The sequence below is a fragment of the Diplotaxodon limnothrissa genome, linkage group LG11, assembly GCF_057381915.1.
Source record: "Diplotaxodon limnothrissa isolate DT_005_m linkage group LG11, D_limnothrissa_male_GT1.1, whole genome shotgun sequence".
In the NCBI taxonomy this organism is placed as follows: Eukaryota; Metazoa; Chordata; class Actinopteri; order Cichliformes; family Cichlidae; genus Diplotaxodon; species Diplotaxodon limnothrissa.
In genome coordinates, this window is record NC_140606.1 from 9,927,978 (window position 1) to 9,933,231 (window position 5,254).

General features: G+C 38.3%; 1 protein-coding gene across 1 annotated transcript; it reads left to right on the forward strand.

Moving 5' to 3' along the window:
* Positions 1–3,237, forward strand: LOC146622343 (chemerin-like receptor 1). Its single transcript, XM_085365064.1, has 2 exons — positions 1–45; positions 2,132–3,237. Exon 2 carries the CDS (start codon positions 2,152–2,154, stop codon positions 3,235–3,237), a length of 1,086 nt encoding a protein of 361 aa, XP_085221190.1. The 5' UTR covers positions 1–45; positions 2,132–2,151.
* The last annotated feature ends 2,017 nt before the right edge of the window (positions 3,238–5,254 follow it).

Here is a 5,254-nt window from a genome sequence, read left to right on the forward strand (position 1 = left end):
CTTCTGCAGAGGATTCATTAACAACCAACAAGACAGCTTCACAAGGTATTTACTTCATTTTTCACCAAGCATGAAAGATTTCCCAGGAATATTGCTCTAAATATGTATATGTGCATAAAAAAAACAGGAAATTCATTTTCTTACACTGTCACATGATGTAAAAACGCTAATTTAGTGTTATTTCACAGGACTAGTGCTAGTTTTCAAGAACAGGGGTGATGTGCAAAGCTGTATCTAAACTACAGAGGGATAAAGTTGTTGCCATACCACGAGGATATGTGAAAGAGTTGCTGAAGTCAGGTTAAGAAGGGAGGAGATGTTTGATAAGCAGCATTATGGCTTCATGCCAAGAAAGAGCACTACAGATGTAATGTTTGCCTTGAGAATGTAGATGCAAAGTATAAAGAAGGTCAGAATTCATACAGGAGCAGCAGAGAAGTATGTGATGGTGGTGCTGGACATGTATGAGAACAGCGAGACAGTAGGAGTGGCAGATGGATCCAAGGTGAGGGTGGGATTACATCAGGGATCGGCTCTGAGCCCCTTCTTGTTTGCAACATTAGGTTGACAGATGAGGTCAACAAGGCGTCTTTGTGGACTATGATGACATTGTGTTCTTTAGTGAGAGGACTGAGCAGGTGGAAGAGAACCTGAAGAGGTGACGGTATTGACAGAGTAGCAGGGAAATCTAGAGAAATTTTGTTAGTGTGGCTTCTGAGTGACATGGGATTCAGATGGGGTGGCAAAAACAATACCATTTTGAGTACATAAATTAGAAATGAGTCCTTCAGAGGAACACCTCAGGTGAACATTAGAGGCAAGACTGTGATGGTTTTGACATGTGCAGAGGGATAATGGATATATATTGGACAAAGGAAGTGTAAGATGGGGGATAAACAATATATATGCTTGTTTTTTCCTGAATACTTTTGTCACGTTTACTGTCTAAGGACAGTGCTAGCAAGCACTCTCTGCTTATGACCAAAAATGTAAAAAAAAAACAAGACAAAAACAGCCCTTTGTGTTGGTGAGAAAATGTACCACGTCCACCAATCAAAAATGATATGGCAAAATGACATTTGGTTGTTTAGGAAGAGGGGGAAGTTTTAGGAGTGAGAGAGAGAGAGCAGAAAAAGAGAGAGCGAGTTTTGAGATGTGAGAGATTTGTGACGTTTAGCGTGTTTGGAGTGTGTAGCCAGTGTGTAGTCTTGTGTAGTGTTGTGGATAGTTTTGTGTTGTATGTCTGAACAATGAGGCGACTGCTGTCTCCAGATAGAAACCGGCAGTGATACACCTCCTGCTGTCAGACCTGCAGGTATCAGGCTGTGATGTTCTTCTCTATAGTGGACAGAAATATTTGGAGTGGCACAAATAATTTGTGTGGCATCTTATTGAATGCAGAACAGCTGATTGTTATGTAAATAGTTTGAAATGGTTATTTACAGTAAAAAATATAACTTTTCCTACTCGGATTTTATGCTTTTTGTCTCAATTTAGATCAATTGTGTTAATACAGTATGTCAAAATGAAAACATAACTGTAAATTCAGACACATGAGGTTGTGCTGAAAAGGACGATACCAAACAAGGTAAAGTAAATAGTTTTTAAAGGTGAAATGTAGAGGAAACATGAAAATTAGTTAAAAATGGCTAATCATACCCTGGACCCCACTTTTTTTTTTTTTTTTAAAGTAACGCAATAGTTACTTTTCAAGTAATTAATTTCTTTTAGAATCTTGTAACTCAGTTACTAATCCAGTTACTTTTTTGAAGAAGTAACTAGTAACTATAATTAATTTCTTTTTCAAAGTAACTTGCCCAACACTGCTGCTATGTGGGATAGTGTCACACGAAGGCAAATGATCCACTCTGGTGACCCTTAAAGGGTGCAGCAGAGAAAAGAAGAAAAACGAAATCACACTTTACAACTTTACTTACAACACTTGATTACAGAAAATGTGTGCTTTTTTGAGGATTTCAAATGTAGAGATAATGTCCTTTCATGTTTGTCTAATTGTCTGGGAGCTATGTTGACATACTGCCTTAGACTGAATGTCACCATAGCTTCAGTTTCAGTTTCCTATTAACTTTGACTGGGAGCTGAACTTTTTACTTATTGTTTTTCTTTGCAGGTCTAAAGTCAGTGAGGGAGATGACCACTAACTCTTTCAATCCAATCAATACAACTGCTGCACCTAATGGAAATGGCTCCAAGAATAGTGACAGCAATGGTGGGCTTAACATCATGTCTCTCATAATTTATTCCCTGGCTTTTGTCCTCGGTGTGCTCGGGAATGGAGTGGTTATCTGGGTGACCGGGTTCAAGATGAAGAAAACTGTTAACATAGTTTGGTACCTCAACCTTGCTGTGGCTGACTTCCTCTTCACTGTGTTTTTGCCCCTGAGTGTGACTTACACAGCTTTGGATTTCCACTGGCCTTTTGGCAAGTTCATGTGCAAGCTGAACACCACTATCAGCTTTCTGAACATGTTTGCCAGTGTCTACATTCTGGTGGTGATCAGTGTGGACAGATGTGTGTCTGTGGTGTGGCCCGTCTGGGCTCAGAACCACCGAAATGTACGCAGAGCATCCTATGTGAGTCTGTGTGTTTGGGTGGTGGCTTTGATTCTCAGTGCTCCATACTTCATCTTCAGGGACACTGAACAAGACTCTAACAAAATGATTTGCTTTGACAACTATGCTCTTTCTGATGACTATGAAACACCATCAGTGAAAAAGTTAAGGGAATTTCGTCATCAGGCCATGACTATCACACACGTACTCCTAGGATTTGCTGTGCCTTTCACTTTCATTGTCTTGTGTTATGCTGTTATAATCCATCGTCTCAGAAGAAACCGCACACTGGCCAATCAGTCAAGTCGCCCCTTTAAGATCATCGCTGCCATTATCATCACTTTCTTTCTTTGCTGGGCTCCCTTTCACATCATGGGTCTAATTGAGATGGCAAATCACATGCCAGAATATTCAAGTGAGATATTAGATGATATCATCACAATTGGGTTCCCGATAGCCACCAGCGTGGCCTTTCTCAACAGCTGCTTGAATCCACTGCTGTATGTGTTCATGGGCCAAGATTTTAAAGATAAAGTCCGCAAATCCATCCTGATTGTGCTGGAGAGTGCCTTCCAGGAAGAGGAGACACGCAATTACACTTACACAAAGTCAGTGGACACCAGTCAGAACCAAGAGAGTTCAGATTTGAATACTGAGGTATAAGAAATGAAATAATTAAGCTGTAAAGCATATGTCAAATTGCTTATGGGCTTTTTACTACCTTAAGTATGATTCAGATATGTGAACTGTTTCTCCACTTATACATCCTATAATCACCACATGTGGGCTCAAGATACATATATATTGTATTGCATTGTATATCTATAAATAAATCCTCATATGTGTATCAATTAATCCAACATCTAATAAGAAGCATCTAATGCAGTGGTTCTTAACCTGGGTTCGATCGAACCCTAGGGGTTCGGTGAGTCGGTCTCAGGGGTTCGGCAGAGCCTTCGCCATGACATGCATGGCTCATTTTGTGCACCAGTAAAAAAATCACATTTTATTTTTCACTAAAGAGGGGTTCAGTGAATGCGCATATGAAGCTGGTGGGGTTCGGTACCTCCAACAAGGTTAAGAACCACTGATCTAATGACAGCAGCTTATCACTATCAAAAAACAAGTAACAGAAAACACTGATTATTATAACATCAACCAGTAGAGGGAGCCGTTTGCATACTAAAACGTCATGGCACCCCCACACATGATTGAGTTGCAACTTCTAAAAACTAAATTAAGAAAATCAGACAAAATGCGCTTTGTTTCTCTTATGTGTTGACTAGACAGGACGTGCATGGTTAAATCTGCCATTTATAAGCATAATCATTTTTGGTGCACTTCTTATGCCAAAACTATTTATTAAAAGTAGGCAAACAAGTGAAATAAAGGGTGAATTAAGAGAATACAGTGTTTATAAGATGACATGTAATTATCCTGTGTAAATAAATAAACACACAACACAAACAAATATATAAGATTCATGAAACATGCATTTTGAACAGTTTTGTTTTCAGCACAGTTTTGTGTTCAGCCACACAGTTGCACCTGAAAGCAAATACAAATGCATATTCTCAGAGACATTTATTCAGATTAAGATAAAATCTAGTCAAATAAACATAAATATAAATGGAATAAAATGAACTTTGAATATATTGAATAAAACTCAAATACATGGAATGAACCTTGAATATATTGATTCACTTTGTAGTAACGCCCTATATTTGTATTATAATTTGCCTCTAGATAAATTTTCGATAACTTTGAACATTTAAAATGTTTAATTAACCTCATAACTTGACATTATTACTGCTCTTATTCACTTTTAGTTATTTATTTTTACTCATTACTCATTACTACTGTAATTTTTGTAATTTGGCATAGTTTAGTGCCTTAATCCGGATCACTATTCGTGTTGTTTTAGCACTGGGGGCTCATGTCGACAAAATTCATTTTCTTTGTAACTTCAACTGTATTTGACATCAAGTAATTATTTGGGGGTAATTAATTGAGTATAACCAAACTATAACTGACTTTGGCAAGAAAATGATGGAGACCAACAATAACAAACCATTAACTCTTGTATTAACACCAGTACAACCACTAGTGAAATTAGAAAGTCTTCATTACTGTGTCTAACATTTTTCACTTCCTGATATTTGTCTTTGGTGTGCTCAGGAATGGTACTGGTTATCTGGACGACTGGATTCAAGATAAGGAAAACAGTACCCACATTTTGGTACCTCAACCTTCCTGTGGCCAACTTCATTTACTTTGTAGCATTTATACCCCTTAATTTAATAAATCTTGCTTTAGACTTCCACTGGCCTTTTGGCAAACTCATATGTAAGCACAACACCATGGTACTTATTCTGAACATGTTTGATAGTGTCTACATTGTGGTGGTGATTAAAAAAATGTATGTAAGGGTTGTGACTCTGGGTGTTTGGGGGGTGGCTTTGATGATCGGCTTTCCATATTCCATCATCATGGACACAGAGCAAGCGTGTAAGAATGAAAGCAAAACTCTCTGCTTAAACAGCTACGTGGTTTCTGATGACTGTAATGCAGAATCTCCCAATATACAGCGACAATTTCATCATCCACCCATTATCATCGCCCGCTTCCTTGTGCTTTTTGCAGTCCCATCCACTGTCATTGTCTCCTCTTATGTTGTCAC